The sequence below is a fragment of the Psilocybe cubensis genome, chromosome 10 (genome assembly GCF_017499595.1).
Source record: "Psilocybe cubensis strain MGC-MH-2018 chromosome 10, whole genome shotgun sequence".
Classification (NCBI taxonomy): Eukaryota; Fungi; Basidiomycota; class Agaricomycetes; order Agaricales; family Agrocybaceae; genus Psilocybe; species Psilocybe cubensis.
This window is the reverse complement of record NC_063008.1, coordinates 2046182-2065847: the sequence shown is the minus strand read 5'-3', so window position 1 is coordinate 2065847 and position 19666 is coordinate 2046182. Positions and strand designations below refer to the sequence as shown.

The 19666-nt window shown below is 46.5% G+C and overlaps 10 protein-coding genes across 10 annotated transcripts; 8 read left to right on the top strand and 2 right to left on the bottom strand.

Annotated features, from left to right (window-relative positions):
- Positions 1–657: 657 nt before the first annotated feature.
- On the bottom strand, positions 658–1564 carry JR316_0010908 (putative kinetochore protein SPC25; the record flags this gene model as incomplete). The annotated part of the gene is made up of 4 exons (XM_047896572.1): positions 658–678; positions 730–1058; positions 1097–1243; positions 1297–1564. The coding sequence occupies 4 exons, from the start codon at positions 1562–1564 to the stop codon at positions 658–660; spliced, it is 765 nt and encodes a 254-aa protein (XP_047744617.1).
- A 196-nt stretch (positions 1565–1760) lies between these two features.
- On the bottom strand, positions 1761–3134 carry JR316_0010907 (uncharacterized protein; the record flags this gene model as incomplete). The annotated part of the gene is made up of 1 exon (XM_047896571.1): positions 1761–3134. The coding sequence occupies one exon, from the start codon at positions 3132–3134 to the stop codon at positions 1761–1763; it is 1374 nt and encodes a 457-aa protein (XP_047744616.1).
- Positions 3135–5362: 2228 nt separating this feature from the next.
- JR316_0010906 (uncharacterized protein) lies at positions 5363–6239 on the top strand (the record flags this gene model as incomplete). Its single annotated transcript, XM_047896570.1, has 3 exons — positions 5363–5453; positions 5507–5879; positions 5954–6239. 3 exons carry the CDS (start codon positions 5363–5365, stop codon positions 6237–6239), a joined length of 750 nt encoding a protein of 249 aa, XP_047744615.1.
- A 1345-nt stretch (positions 6240–7584) lies between these two features.
- On the top strand, positions 7585–8334 carry JR316_0010905 (uncharacterized protein; the record flags this gene model as incomplete). Its single annotated transcript, XM_047896569.1, has 3 exons — positions 7585–7686; positions 7745–8210; positions 8273–8334. The coding sequence occupies 3 exons, from the start codon at positions 7585–7587 to the stop codon at positions 8332–8334; spliced, it is 630 nt and encodes a 209-aa protein (XP_047744614.1).
- A 1065-nt stretch (positions 8335–9399) lies between these two features.
- JR316_0010904 (uncharacterized protein) lies at positions 9400–10038 on the top strand (the record flags this gene model as incomplete). The annotated part of the gene is made up of 2 exons (XM_047896568.1): positions 9400–9495; positions 9550–10038. 2 exons carry the CDS (start codon positions 9400–9402, stop codon positions 10036–10038), a joined length of 585 nt encoding a protein of 194 aa, XP_047744613.1.
- A 1476-nt stretch (positions 10039–11514) lies between these two features.
- Positions 11515–12062, top strand: JR316_0010903 (uncharacterized protein; the record flags this gene model as incomplete). The annotated part of the gene is made up of 2 exons (XM_047896567.1): positions 11515–11721; positions 11787–12062. 2 exons carry the CDS (start codon positions 11515–11517, stop codon positions 12060–12062), a joined length of 483 nt encoding a protein of 160 aa, XP_047744612.1.
- Positions 12063–12738: 676 nt separating this feature from the next.
- Positions 12739–13311, top strand: JR316_0010902 (uncharacterized protein; the record flags this gene model as incomplete). The annotated part of the gene is made up of 2 exons (XM_047896566.1): positions 12739–12792; positions 12862–13311. 2 exons carry the CDS (start codon positions 12739–12741, stop codon positions 13309–13311), a joined length of 504 nt encoding a protein of 167 aa, XP_047744611.1.
- Positions 13312–14071: 760 nt separating this feature from the next.
- JR316_0010901 (uncharacterized protein) lies at positions 14072–16055 on the top strand (the record flags this gene model as incomplete). Its single annotated transcript, XM_047896565.1, has 4 exons — positions 14072–14403; positions 14458–14761; positions 14811–14923; positions 14999–16055. The coding sequence occupies 4 exons, from the start codon at positions 14072–14074 to the stop codon at positions 16053–16055; spliced, it is 1806 nt and encodes a 601-aa protein (XP_047744610.1).
- Positions 16056–16569: 514 nt separating this feature from the next.
- Positions 16570–17234, top strand: JR316_0010900 (uncharacterized protein; the record flags this gene model as incomplete). Its single annotated transcript, XM_047896564.1, has 3 exons — positions 16570–16694; positions 16765–16776; positions 16832–17234. The coding sequence occupies 3 exons, from the start codon at positions 16570–16572 to the stop codon at positions 17232–17234; spliced, it is 540 nt and encodes a 179-aa protein (XP_047744609.1).
- Positions 17235–17868: 634 nt separating this feature from the next.
- Positions 17869–18735, top strand: JR316_0010899 (uncharacterized protein; the record flags this gene model as incomplete). The annotated part of the gene is made up of 4 exons (XM_047896563.1): positions 17869–18068; positions 18130–18528; positions 18618–18667; positions 18731–18735. 4 exons carry the CDS (start codon positions 17869–17871, stop codon positions 18733–18735), a joined length of 654 nt encoding a protein of 217 aa, XP_047744608.1.
- Between the last annotated feature and the right edge of the window lie 931 nt (positions 18736–19666).

Sequence of the window (19666 nt, the reverse complement as noted above, 5' to 3'; positions counted from 1 at the left end):
TCCAACATTCGAGGGGTAGACATGATTGTAAAGAGCCAAGGTGGTGACTGATGGCTGCCATCAGCCGCTGGCCATCACAGGCTGACCATGGTGCGAAATTTGAAAGGAACAACTAAGACGAAAGACAGCACATCACTCGGCGTTACAGGGTAACTGGCCTGAAGCACGACAGGCTCACGGCGTGCTACATGCCCATATTCCTGGTTGGGGATGGTGAACACTGGTCATGCAAAATATCTGTAAGTAATCTTAGCTCAACAGGCGATGGCAACAACGACAAAGGCGAAACCACATCGGCATTTCAAAAAGTTATCATACGTACTCTGTCTCACTCTCCGCGTGGTGCCCTGAGTACATGAAATGTAGGTAGGATCATAAACGTCAATTATTATTTCAGCAACTTGGCATGCCTGATTGACAGCGATCTTAAAAACGTATTAAGTGGGGCTGTGTTGAAAATGCGAGCACTGACTCACTGTGTGTAAATATTAGATTGAACCAATCACTTGCACACTTGCAAAACTTAGCTGCAAGTTATCACTGTCAAAGTGTTTGAATCAAGTTACATAGATACTAATAAGACAACATGCATCATAAAAATACAGTGGGACTTCAAGTTAAAACAAACGGAGGGTGAACAGAGGGTGAACTGGTATCCTATGACATCCTGGTATCGAGCTGCGAGTGATAAATCAGAGTGTCAAAAGGCGAATTGCAACAAAGACATACTAGGTTTGCGTAAGCAGCACGCACTTCTCTAATGAAATCGTAGATATTTCGAGTCTCATTGAGATCGTTCACAAGAATCGGCATCGAAGGAAGGTTAGGAGAGGAAGTGATAATTTTATAAATCTGCGTCGAGATATCGATCACAAAGCCAGCTACGCGTTCTGGGTCGGATGGATCAACGCGGTGAAAGCGAATTAACAGCTGGTCTGTCTCTACGCCCTCAATAGAACAAGCAAGTTTCTCTTCACAGGCTCGTAGCTCAGGGAAGACATGCGAGCTGTACGAGCTCAGCGTTGACCGCTCCTTGTCCTTGTCTAGTGCGTGGCAACCTGAGATACGCGTTCATGTATGTTGAAAGCAAACTCACCTCGACGAAGGGTCTGTGTCAGAACGCGGTATTGTTCAATGTCTGCATCAACCGAGGTGCTTTTCTCGCGGACTGCAGCAAGTTGTCGCTTGAACGACGCGACCTGCAGCTCCGCGTCCTTGCGTTCTTCCTTCTCTCGTTCAAGTTCTGGTATGATAATGTAAGCACATAGATAACTCGTATAACGCTCAACAACGTACGTGCCACAAGATCAATCTCTTTCAGTTTGCATAGATTGGTCTCCTTCTCAACTGCTTGGATTCTTTCCAACACCTTCTTCTTTTCAGCCGCCTGGTGTTTGCGACGCTCAGAGATTGTCGTGATTGCGCGGTTTTTGTAACTCGTAAGGGCCTTGAGGAAGTTTCTCGAAGAGTCTTCAAATGTTTGAACCTTGAGATCTATGGATGGGTGACTTTGAGCTAGAACGGCAGCGAGATCTATTTGCGGTACACGATGTGTTGGAGGCATGGTTCGAGTTCAAAGTATGCACGAGCAAGTAATGATGAGTTCTGAATCAACGAGGTCGCTTTCTCACGGTAGGGGTTGATTTGGTTTTAAATGTTTTCTGATGCATTGCAAATCTTGTACAAGGATGCATGAATATACTATGGTACAGTACAATAAAATACACGGAAATGCGAAATGTCCAAAAAAAAAGCAGAAATTAGTCCTCCTCCGAATCCTCCATAGGTTCTGCTGAATCCTCGGAACTTGGCGATGTAATGGGTATGGTCGCGTGATGCTCTTCAGATTGCTGAGATTCGGATGGTTTCGATTTGGACGCCTGCTTGACCAGGTAATCTATCCAAGTCTGCTTCCAATATCTCTCAATCTTGGACGCCTCCTTCTCGATGCTTTTGACGATGTCCCTGCGCTTCTGACGTATTTCTTTCTGACCCCAACTCTCCACGCCATCGAGCTTCATTAAAAGCTTGTCCATCGAATCCACGTAGCTGTGTAGCGCGTAATTCGTGGACGTATAGTCCAGTTTCCCCTCAGGGCCATCTACGTCCATAGGTTGCACCTCGTCCTCGTTATCAAAGTCGGAGGGTGGTCTGTAAGCGCCTACGCTGATATGCCCACCTTCGGAGCCTGGATTCTGGAAATCGATGCTCCTCGGATACACGAAGTTCTTCTTCAGGGTCTCAAACTGAGACGCTAGGTCGTCTAGGGAGCGTAATGAGGCATGGATGCGATATTGTCTTTGTATACGACTCGCGGCCTCGTTCTGCTCCTCTATGCTGTGTCTGGAGATGGGACTAGGTGTCCGCGCTGGGGGCGTTCGGGGTGAAGAAGGACGAGAAGTGGCATCCGTCTCAGGAACAGGGATCGAAGATTTGGACGATGAGGATGGGGCAGGTGATGATGTGGATTGATTATGAACATGAATTGGGATGGGCATGGAAGATGTGTCCTGTTGGGCGGGTGATTGTGATCTTTGCCGCTGAGTATCGCGCGCAGGTTGTCGTTGGGACGCATTGGACCGTGAACGGTCTCGTCGAGCATGCATCTGCTGCTGCTGCCGCTGCTGAGAATTCTTATTAGAGTCTGCTGCATCTGGTAAGAGGGAGTCTGTATATACCTTGTCTCTTTCAGCGGCTATTCTGCGCTCCTCTTCCTCTCTCTTGAGCCGCATCTGGCGTCGGCGCTCCTCCAACAGCTTCTGCCTCTTTTCCTGATCTTCTCGCTGTCTCTCTTCCAATGCTTTCTGCCACCTCTGCTCTTCCAGAGCACGTTGCTGAGCAGCCTCTTCTTCCTCCTGCTTCATGCGCTCTAACATCTCCTGTCGTTTCCTGGCTTCCAGATACGCACGCTCCCGTGGGCCAAACTGGGCGGGACTCCAATAATCGTCTTCGTCGTCGTCAACTTCGTCGGGGAGATATTGCGCCCTCCGTGCTCGCTGGTCAGCAATGGCACGAGCTCGGTCTTCGTCAAAGGCATATGGGTAAGGTGCCCGGGGCGTCTGATAAGAAGAGTGGAGGTATGGATTATATGAAATATTGGAGGGATAGCCGCGATACCACGGTTGACCGAACATGACGTTGAATGTAGGTAAGTGATAATAGAGTTGTCGGTGAGATCAACTGGTGGATATGATTTGTCTCCGAAAGATATGACCTTCGAAGATTATAAGTGTTTTGCAGAAGTTCCGTATTCGTCATCCCTGTTCCAGGCATTACTAGTTACTGTCCTTGTTTGCGAGGACACCCTCGAAGAAAATCGAAACACCTAGAAACATCACGTGATTATGTTTCGGTCAGCCTCGGCCTGGTCTCGGCGAATGAATGGCACAGATGACTGTTGCACAACTAGTACTGAGAAAGCACCTTACTCGTCAATTCAGCCCATTAAAGTTTATAAAATTAACTACTTGTCCGACGGGATATCTAGATGAATAGTAGCGGGCCTCGACCGCAGTTGGCGAGGTTAATATGCAACAAGAAGTCTAATAATGTATCAAGACCTCCTTTCCTGGATTCAAGAGACCGGAGTCGATGAACCCTCTCCAAAGGAAGGTGCTTTTCAAAGCCGGTAAATTTTCAAGCATTGCGTAGCGGCTATCATGAATTGCACGTTGAATCTCTGGGCTCAAGCATAATTAGGTATCGGTTCTAGCTAAACATCGCCCCGACGTCAGTAACAACGCGTTTTCAACGTGTAGCGTGGATGAGGCTATGATTCTTGGCTGTCTATGTCTCGAGATCTTTCGGTTTTCTTGTTCATGAGTTTTTTTACAATGGAAGTTGAGATGAGAATACCTGAAACTATGACGTCGCTATCAATAACAGGTTTCCCACGCGCAAATGCACAGCCTATCTGTGGCGTTCAGTGACTTAGAGGATTCCTCAGTGAGTCCCGCTAACTCGAATTAAAGTCCCTGTCCCATGAAAATTCTAAAATTTAGTGACCATTTTTGCAAGTAAAACCCTCAATTAAATATCTGACTGAGCCAGTATTTCAAAAGGCTTGTAGAGCTTTGTCTCACTTGCGAATGTTGTGACAAAAGTTATAAATAGTAAAGTTATGTAATAGCCGCAAATTTCTGCTCAAGCGCCACCGATGTAGATTTCGTGTCACGGCTGCCCTGTTTCTCTGATTTTCATAGCACGGCTATCTAGTCAGTCTGTTGAACAGGAGTGACGTACTCTTGAAAGATTTGATCAAGAGTAACCTGTGTAGAAGTGGCGGACCGCCTGTTCCAAGAATGCACTCTATACTAATCCCTAGGTCATTCTTATCAGTAAGGTTTTCTTCGGAACTTGTATGCTGTGTGAGGAACCTTCTAATGTTCACATTACCTGACAATTTCTGTGCTGGGCCTGTGTCTGTAGGTCGTAGCCTCACCTATTACACGTTGAGTTTCAAACTTGTAAATTGACATCATATGGGGTTCAGAGGCGGTATTTCGAATCCCAGTGGAAAGAATGTACCGACTGCACTGAAAATACCATACAATGTCAACGTAGTATATCATCTATTTATGTCAGATTTTTCTTGTTTCAACAAGAGAACCTCGTCGACGGACATTTTTTAGAGTCCGAGCACCGGTGACTGAGAAGTAATTTACATTTTAAAGTTAGACACTGTCAGTAAAGAAGGACCTCACCGGTATATTCACCCAATTGAGTGCTTTCCCCCTAGATTTAATTTGTGGCATTGTAAAAGCGAAATAAAATCCTGCTTAAGCAAGGCGAAAACGTTCGTCAAACCGGGTTCCTCACTACGAAGAGCGCCACAGATGTGACATAACTCTCCCATATTTGGTCGGTATATATTTAATTGAGTCATGTGCATCCAAATTAGTACAAGGTCGAGTAGAATCTCACGACAGGAGTGCTGCCGCAGGCCTCGTGTATCAGAAATATGCTATGGAACTTTAAACTAGCCATGGTAGTTCAGCAAGGCCGCACGTCAAAAGTTGTGGGCTCCAGGCGGTGCCCCCGATGAGGGGCGTTGTATCCACACTATGCTGCGTCGGGCCTTGACGTACCTTGAACTTTCTTCGTATGATAATATAAAGACAGTGCAATCAATGATCTTTTGCCCAAACGGCTCCGCTGCGCGCTAAAATCACTCTTCCCCTCTAACTATCCGCAGTCATGAAGGAACCCTCCAGGAAAGCTGGCCAGAGGAGGAAGCCAGTCCAATACCGTGCGAGACATAAGAAATTACGCGATCTCCGGGAAGAGGCAAGTTGTTTCCCATGCTTTGCTTTGTCATCCATTACCACTCAATCCTGACCTCGTACCACACAGGACACCAAACATGGCTTTCAAGAAAGAATCAAGGTTGAGCGATCCCAAAGCAACCATTCTGAGCCAGTGTTTTGCGGCGTATGGCGTGGAGGCGAGACGGAGTCTATCGAACTGACTACGTCTAACTACCGTATCGCCCCCACTAAACTCGAAGATAACGTTCGAGCTACGCGCACCTCAACTAGCAGCGAATCCGGGAGTCGACCGAGCATATCGCCCACGTCCAGCACATATTCTGCCGACCTTGCACTCTTGGATGACCTGATGGACTCTCCCTATGACCGATCTTTCCTCCCCCTTACGCCAACCGAAGAAACCTTACCACTGTTATCAGAGCCTGATCCTGGTTACTACCCTACTTCTATGGGATCCGTAGTTACAGGGGGGCATCCGTTGCCCGCCGCTGACGTGCAAGGCTTTCGTTTACCCATCGACCAAAACCTCAATATCGTTGTATCTGGGTATACAGGATATGGGGACTCTGCCTTTGCCAACCCGGAGAATGCCTCTGGGAATATGCAGGGCTTGTTTATTCAGCCTAATTTAAGGCAAGTCTCATGCGACTTCTTACCTAACATTCCAATCTTATTCCTCTTCCCAGTCCTTATGATTACTATCCTTCCGGAAACCAACTCTATCTTACACAAGGGCCCAACTTGACAATTGATCAAGGAATTGCGTCTGGCTGGGAACCAGATGCTAACTACATCTGGAACTCCTCCACTATCAATCAGGACAGCATCTTTGATCAAGCCGTAGCTGCTCTCAATACAACGCACCAGTACTCCGAATTCAGATTCCCTCAGCTTGCTAACGACAATCATTACATGCCTGATATCTATCAATCTAATACGCTCACCCAGCATGAGTACTATTCTGGTCCGTAAACGACCAGCAGACTGTCCTTTATTGATTAAAGGGCCCGCACATTCGCACAATCACTTTGCGAATTCATGGATTACAATGATCTACTACCTATCTGACGTATCGCTTTCTATTTGCTTTCATGTTTCCTGCTTTCTTCGTGGCATTCAATTTTATTATGGACCCATTTAATCCTTCGTCGTATATGCTTTTTATTTGCTGTTTTCCCTTGCCGGCCTATTCCCCCTGTTCTCGGATTTTTATTTAACGGCCTAAAAACTGTATCCATATTATGCTCGTCCGAATGCACTTTGTAGCCATTACTGCCTCGAGATCGTTAGACGTACATCTTTAGATCCAATTCGCCTTCACATCTTTTTGTCCATTACTACACTTTTTGCATACCTTCTGATGTTATTCTTCACAACCGTGTAGTTTAGTACGTACAATTTTGCATCGCCTTTTCCCCTATCAAGGAAAAACTGGAAGATAGATGTAGAAGCTCAGGTAAAGGAAGTACAAGACCTCTTTTTAAAATGCCGGTTGAGGCCTAAGCGTTGGAATCGATGACTATAGATGACTATTTAGTATTAGATCGCATATCTTGCAGAAAGATCCAATATGTGATACTGTCCCTGTCGACCCATTGTCCTACTAGTCACTTAGCTCACCATCGCACAATGCGGTTGATATTAATTTGCTGATATATTTGGAACAGTCGGCCATTAATCGATGATCTGCTGAAGCGCCCAAGCATGTCCGCATCCGGAAATAACAGACGCCCAGCGTTCTGGCAGACATAGCTACTTACAACTACAGAGACAAAGATAAAATACTAAACTAAGTGGACATAAGCAAGCTAAGATGGTCCTTAGGGCCTGTTTTTGACATTTTGAAGTAGCATGCGGCGCGGGGCCTCTTAAACACACCTTAGTATCATTGGTGTCAAAGTTAGTCACATTCATTAGCAATGCTATTAGCCTATCTTGGTACTTGCATCGGCTTTGGTGATTTTGGCTATGTGAGTAATCAATTTAAAAATTGAATGCCTTGTTAATGCTAAAATACACCTTTGTAAGAACACCGTTGGCATTTCCAGTGGAAGCACGGCGTTGCGACTAGCGTGTTGGATACCTAGTTTAATGCATACTGAGAACACACGGCACAAACACATAGGTTATACCAGTACTTACTATTTTCTCTGCCTCGGAATCTAATTGCCGTAGTCAATATTACTGGCAGACTTTCCAGATAGTACAGTGACTGCCCTGCAACAAAAGGTATGATTATTTTTAGGGCGTCGTACCTGTACCTATATAACCGCTACGTTCTGACCGTCCTCTCATTAGCTACAGCCCTACATTCAAGATGTTGAAACTTGTTGCGTCTCTTCTACTTTTGCTCTTTGTCAACCACATCACAGTGGCGAGCGGGCATGTCGCAGCATCCTTTTCAAATTCAACCGTTGAGGTGATGTATCCTTTCCCGTTTTGAGTTCCTTGTTACTCATTGCTTTCTCTATAATCAGGCTGCACCTATCCGATGTGCTGACCCGAGGCTTACCAATGTCTATGTCCAGTCTTACAGCCCGTCTGGCAAATTTCACCTTATCCAGATGAGCACCGAGTTCGTTGACTCACTCACAGTTGGAAATGGCGACTTTGGGTTCCAAGGAAATATCTTCCGGGCATGGAATACGCCCCAGCCTTCCACTTTCCCCCTGTATCGTCTCGTTACACCTCCCCCTCTGGATTATCTCTTCGTCTTATCGACGGACGGCAACGCCCCCGCCGTTCCTGGCTACCACAGCGATTTTATCCCTGCGTATATTTACTCCACTCAAATCTGCAACAGCATCCCGCTCTACTCAGCGACTCGGGCAGACGCCACCGACCATTATTATACGACTGTTCTCAGTGAGCGTGATGACTTGATTAATAGGTGGGGTTGGACCGATTCCGGCATCATTGGTTATGTCCTCCCTTTGACTCCAGGTAACCCAAATAATGGTTTTGGTTATGAGTTGCCGTTGTTGATGATGTCTATTAGTTTGCAGTTGCGGAGCTTAAACAAGAACTGACAGGTGGCAATGATTACACGGAAACAAACTCGGAGTGACGACATCAATACTGGACCTAGTACAGCACATGAAGGGGCTTCAATATTGTTTTCTATATACACAAATTTGAATCGAACCAGATTGAGGTCCAACTGACCGTGGCGCGTCCCAGCTTAGACTGCAAGATGTCAAGAGGCCAATTGATAAATTTGCTATCACCTTCAACCGATGTCTGAAATGTTGTACCTGGCGGTAAGTATCTATGGAAAGTTTCGCCGTAACAATAAGTCGGTAAAAGCTATTTTACGTTTCTTATCCTGATTCCGGATGCGGTGATTTTTCGCATGTTCAATTTGACCCGACGTTGTTGATCTATAATTATAACTTTCACTCAAAGTTCGACAAATGATAGATGTACAGTATTAATACATCCACAGTAAACGCAACTCCGGTCAATGCAGTGTTTTTAGGCTGCTATATGCGCCCTCTCGGACATTACTTGAGCACGAATGTGGCGCGTCAGTGGTACGGTATGTCCCGCGGAGCGATTAGGCGCCGAGGGCGGAACACAGGTGCCTTGTATTCATTGTGTGTATTCATTGCAAGGTCAGCTATTAAATCCATGTGATCGTCCAGTCATAAATACTCTTAATAATGCCCATGCCACAGACACGTCGTTCAAACGTGTTATGGTACTCGAAGAACCTGAAAGAAGTATAGATAATTCACCAGGCTTACTAAAAATATTGTTCAGGTTCTAATTATGTTGCCAACTATTAAGGTTGCATGCTGTTAAATGCTCTAGGATATCGCGACAGGCGTGTATCTCGTTTTGAATTCACGGTGGCATAGCTAGGTACTAGACTGTCAAATTTTGGGAAACTTATAGCATTGAACCCTTGAGCAAGTATCCAGTAATATGACAATCAACCTCACATGTCGATGTCTTCACCAGGAACCTAACTCCGGTGTAGTTTGCCTCTCTATTGAAGCGATGAGTCCATTGATGGTACTAATAGGGGAACCTTCTCTTTTTTATCTCAAGGGTGCTATAAAATGGCCACCTGTTGCACAAGAAATTAGTAAAATCCACCTCTGATTTACGAACCATCAAACTCAATCCGATGATGAAAACTCTTATCCCACTCATAGTCGCATTCCTAATCAACCATGTTGTGATTGCAAATGGCCAATTACCGCCAGTGAACTCAACGATGGAGGTTCGCTATACCACGACCATTTGACTTCATATCCATTAACAATTAGTTTGATAGAGACGCACCACAGACACCTGTGCCGACCCCACTCTCACCAACGTCTTTGTCCAATCTTACAGCCCCTCCAAGAAATTCCATCTTATCCAAATGCGTTCCGAGTTCGCAGACTCACTCACAAAAGGAAACGCCGACTTTGCCTTCCAAGCCAACATTTTCCGTGCATGGAATACGGCGCAGCCATTCACCTTCCCTCTTCACCGTCTGTTTAACCCAACAGTGAACGATTACATTTTCGTATTGTCAACGGACGGCACGGTCCCAGTTGTAGCTGGCTATCAGGAGAATTTTATCCCTGCATATATCTATTCCACTCAGATATGCAATAGCATCCCGCTGTATGCTGCTGCGCTGGCCAGTGCTACTGACCATTATTACACAACCATTCAAAGCGAACGGGATGATATGGTCAACAGATGGGGGTGGACTGATGCAGGAATCATTGGATACGTTTTGCCTTTGCATCAGGGTATGCAGACGCGTTTTTAGAGGAGGATGAGCTGATTTACTGAAGTCCCGCCAGATTGTACCTGCAGTTCATGAATTTGGACACTTGCCAACTGAACTTGCGATCATGGAAGATGACAAGTTAGAATATCATTAGTCATCCATTATGTGTCACGATTTTGAATATGGAGTACATCGCGTTCCAGAGAGTCAATGCAAACCACTGAACTAGTAAACAATTCGTTAGTGACTAAGTTAGGGAGACCCAAGAACCTCATGTTACCAGCAATATAGCGCGCCAATCATACGCAATAATGCGTAACGTGGATCTAGGGTACCTAGCAAGACAAATTCAAGTCAAATCTAAGATAATTGCTATCTGAGCTTGGCAACAATAGGATAAGCGATTAGCGCCCATCTAATGGATGAAAAATCGGCATGACGATCGTCGGATAGCAGTAGGGTGAGTAGGATGCATAAGATATGCAAAAGTAACAAACTTCACTACACACCCAAGGGTTAGAGACGTCTTAAGATATGCGCTGCTGCTCTTCATTCCCGGGCCCCGAATTACGATTGATTATCCCCGGGCTACCTTTGGGAATCGCGGTAGTTTGTTGTCTGTCCAACAGTATCAGTACCGGGTTCGGGTGTTTAGCCACCTACTGCTAATGTATTGTCGTTCCAGTGAAATCCAGAGTGAACGAGAGCTATGATGACGAATATGGAAGGCATCACTGGCATTGAGCAGGGCGACCTTTACGACATGGATTCTGGATGACGAGGCCGAGATGAGTCTTGACTGCGCTATTTTGGTTTCTCGGAAAGGGGTGCGTGAAATGAACAAAATATGGATGCACATTGTCGAGTGTGGGATGCTATGGCCCGTCAACGGCTGGATGACGTGTCAGCATATGTTTAAGCTACACCGCCCTACCTGGCATGATTGCTGCGTCATACGCCGTAGGTCCTAGGGTACCTCGTCGTGACTGCCGCCAGCCTCAATAATTGATCGCCAAGGCCGCGGCTGACTTGCATGTCGCGGAGTTTGCGCCAAGGACGGGCGGTATCACAGAGCACAACGACGTCTTCGCAGTCGAGCACCATGCCAATGATGCAAGAAGCAGGAACGACAAAGCAAGTTATCAGTTAAAGCTCGAGGCCTTGTATTCAATCAAGCTAGACTTCGAGGTGAAAGGGGCCCGAGGGAGAGGTTAGAGCAAGAATAGAGATGGGGTCGACTGAGTCAGCGGGGCAACGTTTCGTTTCGGCGACGAATGGTTTGTCACCGGCATCTTCCTCAGCGACAAATAATCAGCAGGAGACGCCTAATCTTAGCCGATCACTTTGGTTTCCCCGTGATGACTCATGGTTTTCCGTATCTACAGGGCCTTTGAACCCTGCTATAAAGGCGGCACTCCTGTCATGGTTCTCCATTCATCCACCGCGTCCTCCAGTTCGCCCGCAGTTTTACTTCGCGTCCAACCCATCTAGTTTACAAGTCTCTTCGCCACAGAAATGTCCTCCAACATCCTCTTGCCTTCCCACTTCGGTGCCCCCTTCGTCACTGCCCTTCCAGAAGTCAGATACGACAGCAAAGGGCGCCAGTTGGGCTTCGTAGAGTCAGATGTCCAGCGTCTCGAACGCATCGCGTTTATAAATGCATCCAAGTCGCGCAGCAGCTCCCCTACTCAGAGTCCCCGTTCGTCGGGCGCGTCTTCTCCAGTGAGTTTTATTGCCTATTATATACCTATTTCCCCAGACGCTGACGATCTGAACCACTAATTTAGTCGCGCATGAAACTAATTTCGGAACCATACGGAGATCCCATTGAGCTCATGGCTAACCGCCTTGCCGAGGAATTTATGCTTTCCTCAGACGAATTCTCTTCATCCGACGAAGAGCCCTTCGTCCTCTATTCTACATCACCGTCATCTTCTCGCAAGGTCCCTGCGGTGTCTTCATCTCGCCCGTCTTCATCTCGCAAAGCACCGTCCCCATCCGCGTTTCAGCCAGGACACAGGCGAAAGAGGTCTTCTCTCTCATCAATCCCTGAGGAAGACTAAACTAAAGGCGTGCGACTACTCGTGTTAAAGAACCCACAACTCCATACCCTTTGCCCAGTATCAGACAAAGCAAGCCGGTACTTCGCGCCATTGAGCCTTTATTCTCGCAAGATTGTGGCCAATCGCTTCCACAGCCCAGCCCACATGCCCGACGGTTTTGATGATAATACACCCACCTCGCGGAATCCATGACTGAGATTTGATTATATTCCCATTGCAGTTCGCACGGATCGAACGCAAAGCGGATACTATTCATTTTCCCTTTTCAATATCCCTCAGACCACCTATTGTAGATTGTACTATGCTCGTATATCATATTGATTGCTACATTGAAATTATGATCACGATTACCTTCTGTAAGCAACACTGAGAGACCTGAATTTCGAAATAACCTTGTTCTTCTTGTTACTTATCACAAAGACATCGTGTGATGCGCGTGTATCTGCGGAAATGACAAACGGGGGTTCGTGGGCATTGCAGCCTCGAGGCAACAAGCATTCATCGATACCTGATATCATCGCCCTGGTGGACTTTGCCGCCTGACCTGTTGCTTGGAGTACAAAAGGCCGCTAGATGGGAGAGAAATACCTCATCTCGACCTGTCCAGGTTTGTAGATACCCATCTCAATCTCTTCTTTTTTCACGACAACAAACTATATCTTTTCTATCATTCACCATGGCCGACCTTGTCCAGACCCAATCTATTTCTCCTATCATCCCCGTCACCGATGTGCGCATTCCATTCCACTCTTGTTTCTATTGATTCATTAATCTAATCTAATGATCAACCTATTATTAGGAGCGCATTGAATGCCTCCCTACTGCACCCAAAGACTACCGGCTCAAGGTCCAGCAGTACAACGACCTTTTGGAAGACATCTTCCAGCGCGAGCTCGAGCTGAGCAACATCAAGTCGACGCTCATTGACATGCGCGAGATGCTCGCCCAGGAGGCGCGCATTCTCGACGGCACCACGCCGCTCGACGCGGCGACCAAGTCTGACGCGAGCGACTCTGATGAAATCCTGTCCGACTCCGGCAGCAGCAGCGACAAGAATGGCAAGCCTGCTGACCCAAGCAGGGTGAAGGCTGTGAGGAAGCCCAAGGCCAAGGCCCGCGGCAACAGGCGGTCCAAGGTCCCCGACGTCCAGCTCGGTGGCGAGTGGGATTACAACCTCGAATTCTCGGAGAGGAAGGGCAGGCGCGCGTCGGACGCGTCTCTTGAAGATGTAGATGAAGCTATGGTTTGAAGTTGCGGGCGGGTCTGCGCTTGTAGCATAGTCATTCTTTTTGGCACGATGGAATCTCGGCGAGTTGTATCATAGGTGTAGAATTGTACCCCAAATCATCATAAATCGATTTAGACGGATTAAACCAAGACAAAAGGGCAAATGTTGTCGGCAGGCGGTGAGGTACCCAAATACTAGTTATTTGTGGCTGAACTTGGGCTGAACAGAGAAATGATACATCACCCTAGACCATAAGCGACGGAGAAATGGCGTTTGTCGGATGATCTGCTAGCGAACGAGTGGCAAAACGGACAGAAATCACTCAGCTTGAAGTCGTCGGTAGCAGCATGGACAGGCTGACTCGGCGGCAAGTGGCGAAACGAGAGCATATACTCGGCCCGATGATGATGAGCTCCGGTCCAGGAGGTTGCCGATTCGAGATCATTTTCCTTGCAAAAAAGGTGTCGAATATTATTCCATAACGCTCTATAGACCTTCGATGTTCATTCCTTCTTTCCTCGTACGACAAATCATTCTCGGACTCTATCTCCACCCACAATCACATTTGAAAGAATAACGTCCAAACCTCTGTCAGTGTTATCTCCGCCACAAGCAGTAGATGTCTTAGGATCATTTCTCACATAGTATGTCAAAACCCTATTCGAAACCTGTCATTATAGCTTATCTATCTCCTGCTTCAGAAAGCTCAAGATCCGCTGCATAAAGTCGACGAATTTAACATCGATTTCTCAGAACATTAAGCAAACAAGCATCGTTTACCATGGGCGCCATAATTTCAACTATTCAACCTATCCTCCAGAGGTTTAAAACGGTACTAAACGAATACGAGGCCGCATCCAAACGTATATCGCTTCCTCCTGGAATACCTCAGCTCAATTCCTCGATTCCTTTTTGGACAATTCCTTTATCTCCCATTGCCCACCACGGACGAGACACAGAGTTGCCTCAATACGCTGATATCGTTATTATTGGGAGCGGTATCACTGGCGCTTCAATTGCAAAGGCTTTGCTTGAATGCTCAAATACACGGTCGACCCCGTTGAGCGTCGTTATGGTTGAAGCCAGAGACGCGTGCTCAGGTGCAACCGGAAGGTGAGTAGCATAAAACTCAGAGCAAATGTATCATTTCACTGAAGGATTGTGCAGAAATGGTGGCCATGCATCGCCGATTATATACAACGAGTATTTCCGCCTGAAGAAAGCACACGGCGCTACTGTAGCGCTGCAAATCCTTCGTTTTCGTTTAGCCCATATCACGGCTCTCATTGAGGTTGCTAAAGCAGAAGGACTATCGGCCGACTCACAAGCCAGGCTTGTGGACAATTTCGACGCGTTTCTTCAGCCTGAGTTCTTTGAAAAAGCAACTGACGAGTTGAAGGCTTTTTTGAAGGAAGTCCCCAGCGACATTGGCGAAAGGTTTGGAATAGTGGAGGACCGCGATGCAATCGAGGTCAGTTCTGTCTTGTCATCAGTCCGAACGCCCATTGACTTTCCCTAAGGAGCTCCAATTGGCAACCTCAATAGTGGGGTTGATAATTAAACCTGGGGCCTCTATTCACCCATATCGTCTCGTTACTGGGATCCTCTCCAAGCTTCTTGACAACTTTTCTAAGTACGTTACACGCTTTATTTCTCCCTCGTTATCTGTTTTCCACTGACTCTTAAACCCATTTTCCCCTATCTCCAGCTTCCAATTACATACACGCACGCCCTGCACCGGAATTATGACCGAAAACGGTACATATGTCATCGCCACCCCTAAGGGCGACATTAAAGCACGGCATGTTGTCCACGCTACGAACGCCTGGTCTTCGCATCTTCTCCCCGGGTTACGAGAGAAAATTGTACCCTGGAAGGCACACATGTCAAGTCAACGGCCTGGGAAGGGTCTTTCCTCTCAGTGCAATCTAGATTCTAAACTTACCACACCCCAAAATTCTGAAGCGCCGGCGCCTACCAATGTCCCCACTTGCACATCGTCTCGGTCCAACTGGACTGGTACACGCGCATATGTATTTTACCCAGGCCATGAGGAAGGCGTGTACGACTACCTTACCCAGCTTCTCCCAACACCGATCGAATCAGTACCGTCAAAAGCCCTTGACAGTAGCGAAACACTGGCGCCTAAATCCTCTCTGCCTACCGCAGGCGAGCTCATGTTTGGTGGTGGAGCGATGCTTGGTGGGATGAGTGAGTCGGCACTGCTGAATGTCGTCGGCGTCACCGATGACTCGCATCCAGATTTTGCAGTTGAGGCATACCTAAGCGGTTCGTTGCCTATGTATTTTGGCAGGCACTGGGGTGAAGAGGGGTCAGAGGCGGATGACATTGAGGCTGGAAAGACTGAGGACGTGCAGTGGGGAAAGGGGCGCGTGAAAGCCGTGTGGTCTGGCTTGGTTGGCCTGTCAGCTGACGCAAATCCTTGGGTAGGGCGCGTTCCTCCCTCAGTGTCTGGTAGGAGAGAGCCTGCACCCCAACCTTCTCGCCCACCGTACGATAAGCCGTCAGCGGTGGATGGTGAGCATTTGGCACCGGCAGGTGAATGGGTGTGTGCGGGATATAGCGGTGAAGGTATGGTACATGCGTGGCTGAGTGGACGTGCATTGGCGCGTATGATATTGGGGAATGCTGGGAATGGATCGGGGGCAGAACATGATCTTGAATTGCCTGAACCTTTCTTGATTACAGAAAATCGAATCAAACGAACTAAGATCAGAGATATTACGCAGATAGGTAACAATTGACTTCTACGCCATTGATATCTAGGGTTGGCAACATATCTACTAGCTGAATTTTGTACATGTAGTACGCGTCGGAAATATGTCTGGGTTTTTACTATTCTCACAATGCTATATCCCATTTTTTGTGGACCTTTATCGTGATATTTATTGTCTAGTTTTAAGTTTCTCAAAATTATCTACCCCGCCACTAGATTTGAATAATGGTAGGCACTGAAGCAGTGAAGGCTGAAAGTGACAATTACTGTATACATAGGCCCCTAAATTGAAGTGCAATCAATCGGAAGTTGCCGACACACTGACAGTGAATTGCCGGGCCAACGGGCTCCCACCATCAAGTTTCGTCATTTCTCCCATTCTCTTCCAATATTCCAAGCAACCCTTGATGCTGGTACTTTTTATTTAATCAAGGGCTGTTGGGAGCAGTTTTTCCAGTTGAATATCTCGCCTTCACGTTCCCAGCTCCTCCTTAAAGCACCAGTTCACCAGAATACCCGACTTAGGCTGAACCACTAGTAGAATGTCTAATCTACCACCTCTGACTGGCAATGACCATGTATTCGTTGTGTCATCTTCAAGTCTCATCGACGCTCCAATCGAAAAGGTATGGGACATTCTCATGGACTTTCCTGAATACAAGAACTGGTATGTAACACTGCTTGCCAGCACTTAGGCATGGATAACGATCATCTTAACCGACCCACTTTTTTCACAGGAACACATTTGCGTACGTGAACTTTGCTTCCATGCAATGCATCTCTTCATTCTGAATTACGTCTCAGACGCTCCATGGTCTTGGTTGACTACAATACTCGCCAACCTCTCGCAGACCAAACTCTAGAATTGGGCAAGTACATCGATATACGTGCGCACATGAACCCAGGCGATGTCCCAGAAGAACCAGGCTACTTGGACAAAGGCAACGCCTTCGTGTTCATATCGACTCTCGAACCAGATATTCATCGCGTCGCCTGGACGACATCAATGTTCCCGAGTTGGATTCTGCAATCAGTACGCACGCAGGCACTTAGCGTCGACGAGGCGAGTGGGAAAACAAAATACGAGAACCGGGAGGTGTTCAGCGGGTTCCTCTCCTACATTGTGAAGTTTTTTGTGGGTGGAAAACTGAATAAGGGTTTCGCTGCGGCTGCGAGCAGTCTGAAGAAACACGCTGAGAAAAAATGACACTACTTCATACCCCCTCCTAGGCTCGCATCGTTCGACTTCTATATGATTCGATTTTTTGAATCCTCCGCTGTCCAAAATCTTCACCATTGTACCGGTCAATCATCAAGCACCATTCCTCAGAAATCTTTATTCAGTAAGCGGATAATATTGGAATATCATGTCACCCTGCAGGTACCAATCAGATGCTTTCGTAAAGCGATAAGCAAGTCTTATTCAGGTTGTTCAGAGCACCTTGCACTAAAGTTTATGTCACACCGGTGTTTTCGTTCTGTTGAACACGATTTCGATCACCAGACCCTTTGATTAATGACATCGAACGAACTGAACGACGCGAAGTAGAACTGATCTTGTCTTCTTTTGTCACTGAATGCGAATAACGTCGAACTAGGGCGAACACACTCCACGTCACCGGATCTTGGATCTTGTCGTTGTTCTGAGATGACCGGACTCACTTACCACTTGCACTGTATCGAGTTACTTTGCTTCTAACAATTTTTTGGTTAGGATCTCCATATGTGTCCTTCAGCAATTGCTATATAATCAGGACTAGCTTGCGTTCATCTTTCCATCCCATTGTCTCCCCATCGACTCCCTAAGTTACTGAGTTATCATTCCACCAGAACCAACCGAAATGACATCCTGCAGTAACCTTCCTCCGTTCAATGCCAGCGACTATCTTTTTTCTACTACATCCTCGATTCTCATTGACGCGCCTATTGACAAAGTATGGTCTATCCTCATGGACTTCCCAAGCTATCAAAAGTGGTCAGTACAATTTGTGAAAACAGCAAGAATAATGATATTGAAAGATAGGTCTAGGAATACTTTCACGTACGCCAAAAGTCATATTTGTTGCGCTTGAGATCGTCCAATTCTTATCAAGCAAACCTAGGCGATCAATGGTGTTAGTTGACTACAATACTCGCCGGCCCCTTGCAGACCAAAAGCTTGAGGTCGGAAAATATTTTGATATGCTCGTCAACATGAATCCTGGAGATGTTCCAGAAGATCCAAACAAAAGAGACCGAGGCGACGCCTTTGCCATGATTTCTATGTTGGAGCCAGAGAATTATCGTATCTCGTGGACAGCAGCAATGTTTCCCTACTTCATACTTCGCTCGTTGCGTACACAGGCGCTGAGCGTGGATAAAGAGACGGGGATGACTAAATACGAGAACTTCGAAGCGTTTGGAGGGTTACTTGCATATCTTATTAGATATATGTCTAGTGAGCAACTGAAGAAAGGGTTTGCTGGTGCAGCGAATAGCTTGAAGAAACAAGCTGAAAAAAAGTAACCTACTTTTCTTATTCTTTGCGAATCATCCGTATATTTTACGTTCTTTTTCTTGTTATCTATGGACAATTAATCGAACTTTCCAGCCCTGCTAAACTCCGAGTCTATTTATCGGCGGACACGAAGCATAAATTAGGTGCTTTATTTTACGACTGATTATGCCCACTTTGACTCAACATTGGCTTGTTGTACTATTTAGCATAGAATCAAGTGATGTTACCAGCCATGGGCAGGTATTCCGATGAAGTAATATAATTATTATATGTAATCTGGTACACAATAGTAAACAGTCTTTCCATGGCAGGTAATCGCGGCGAAGCCGCCTTTTTGACTACGTAATGGATTGTAAATCCAACGCCTTCTAGTGAAGCGACTCAATGCTGCTGGCAGCCAGTGCTAGTACGCGACGCGACGATAAAACACGGTACACGTGATCCGCGTGATTTAGTTATGTACGTAGCCAATCAAAAGCCTTCATTGTTCTCGCAGTGGAAGTTGCCGACAACGTGCCGAGTCTCTTCGTTTTGAATCAACTTGAACTTCGACTTCCAACTTCTGAGCTAGCCGTCGACATTCGTTTCACCTCTATGTACTGAGGGAAAAACATCTTCATTCAGATTATCTTGGATTCTTTATCTCTTCATCAAAATGCCCTCACCAATGGTGATTCTCTGACTGGAACTTTGCAAAACTTGCCCTGACAGTCGTCCAATTCGCGGGCAACAACCTTAAAGCTTGATGGTTATCGTTGGACTTCAACAACGTTCAACCTTAGATGCACTTCAAAACCCTGAAACTTGTTTTTCTCTGCGCTTTTCCTACCAAGGCTTGGATCAAATCTGGAAGATGACCGATTTGGTATTCTCGTCAGGCTTTCCTAGGCATCCGTCTCGGTAGCTGCTCAAACTAATCACCTCTGTCGTTGATATGTCTGGAGGATACTTTGCGACACAATTTCTATGTCCTTGTACTTTCTGTGCTCAGTGGATGTGTTCTGTCCATTCAAGGATTTCTGGGCTCTGCTGTTTTGCTATACCTTCCAGTCCACTGCGACGTTCAGAGGGACAATCCAAAGTTTTCGCTTTCTCGATCGACCTCCAACCATCTTCAGGTTGTCTCAGGTATATTTATCGAT